We start from the raw sequence: 1,495 nt of genomic DNA on the forward strand, positions 1-1,495 counted from the left end.
TTTTTTTTTTAAACCTAGAAGGATTTCAATAATCCCATTTTTTCTTTCATTTTCTAAGTTTCGAAAAAATAGAATTTTTTTGGCGAGTTCTTTAAAAATAGGTTGAAAAAAAGAAGGGACTTTTCGGGGAGGACCAAAAGGAAGATCAGTTTCCATTCCCAAAACTGTTAAAAAACAAAAATTACGTGTTTTAATTTGTTTGTTTTTTTTTATTATATCTTTACGAGAAAGTCGTATTATAGATCTGTGCCAAGGTTTTAGACGGAAAGGAAAAAATATCTTTATCTGAATACCCTCTGTTAACCAGTTTTTAGGAAATTCGGTTTCGGATAATTCAACACCATTATAGGTACATTTAACATGCATTTCGATATCCCACTCGTTGAAATCTTCAGACCATTCAGCAGGTTGGAATAATAATATACGGCCTATATTTTTTGCTATTATCAATAAAGGCAATACAATATATTTTCGAAGAATTGACTGAGTTACTAACATGAAACCCCTTATTATTTGATTAAATGGAATGCTATCCCAGGTTTCGGCTATTTCTATTCGTTCTTTTTCTTTTTTTTCTTCTTCCCTTCTTTTGGATTGTTTTTGTATCTCTTTCGCCTTTAATTCTTCTTTTTTAGAATCAGAAATATGAAATTTTGCATTTTTTCCCATAAAAATTTTTAAAATTCGTTTAATTAATCTGGAAACAGTAAAATAAAAAAAAGAAGAGTTTTCTATTCTGTCTAAAAAAAGTGGGGAATGTATATTTGCTTGAAAAAATTCCCAAATAACTATTTTACGTCTTTGAACACGCATGGAACCCTTAATTATATCTCGACGAAAATCAGATTGTTCTGAATAACGTATCAAAGCTATTTCGCCTGGTTGCTCCGATGTATCCGCGGTATTAGGGGCCGGATTATCGATATTCTCTTGCTTATCTGTATAAATCACTACACGGTTCCCTTTCCTTGTGCGAATTTGATGCTCCGTCGATATGCCTTTTTCATATTGTCTTATATTTTGTTCTAAATCGTTGATTAATTTGTATGACCAACGAGGAACTTTTTTACTTATTTCTTTTATTCCAAGCGATTCCGTTGGAATTGTTTCAGTAAAGGAATCCGTTAGGATTGTATCAATTAAAAATTTGAAAAAAATGTCTGGATCTTCTGAACCAATTTGGCCTTCTTCGGAAAGTAAATAATTTTTTTTCTTATTTTTACTTAATTCCCCAAAAAAGTAATTAAATCCCAAAAAATCAGGAAATTTAGGGATTAAAGGTATGTGATGTCGAATTTTTTGTTCTAGTAATATTGGGCTAAATGTATCTTTTTTATGTTCAAATTCTTGGTAATTATAATCATTAATTAGAATATTATGAATTTTATTTATAAAAAGTTCATTAATATTTAGTGTAGTTTCAGGTGAAAACATTTTTTTTATTATACCACGATAGGATCCATTTAATAAAGGATCATGTGTTTTTTGCAAATAT

The 1,495-nt window shown here is 29.4% G+C and overlaps 1 protein-coding gene across 1 annotated transcript; it reads right to left on the reverse strand.

Annotated features, from left to right (window-relative positions):
* Nucleotides 1-78: 78 nt before the first annotated feature.
* LOC106792949 (protein TIC 214-like) lies at nt 79-1,491 on the reverse strand (the record flags this gene model as incomplete). The annotated part of the gene is made up of 1 exon (XM_014759479.1): nt 79-1,491. A coding segment is annotated over one exon (1,413 nt), but the record flags the coding sequence as incomplete, so codon positions are not given.
* Nucleotides 1,492-1,495: the final 4 nt, after the last annotated feature.

This window comes from Polistes canadensis, unplaced genomic scaffold (genome assembly GCF_001313835.1).
Source record: "Polistes canadensis isolate GaletaPanama2010 unplaced genomic scaffold, ASM131383v1 scaffold_2548, whole genome shotgun sequence".
Classification (NCBI taxonomy): domain Eukaryota; kingdom Metazoa; phylum Arthropoda; class Insecta; order Hymenoptera; family Vespidae; genus Polistes; species Polistes canadensis.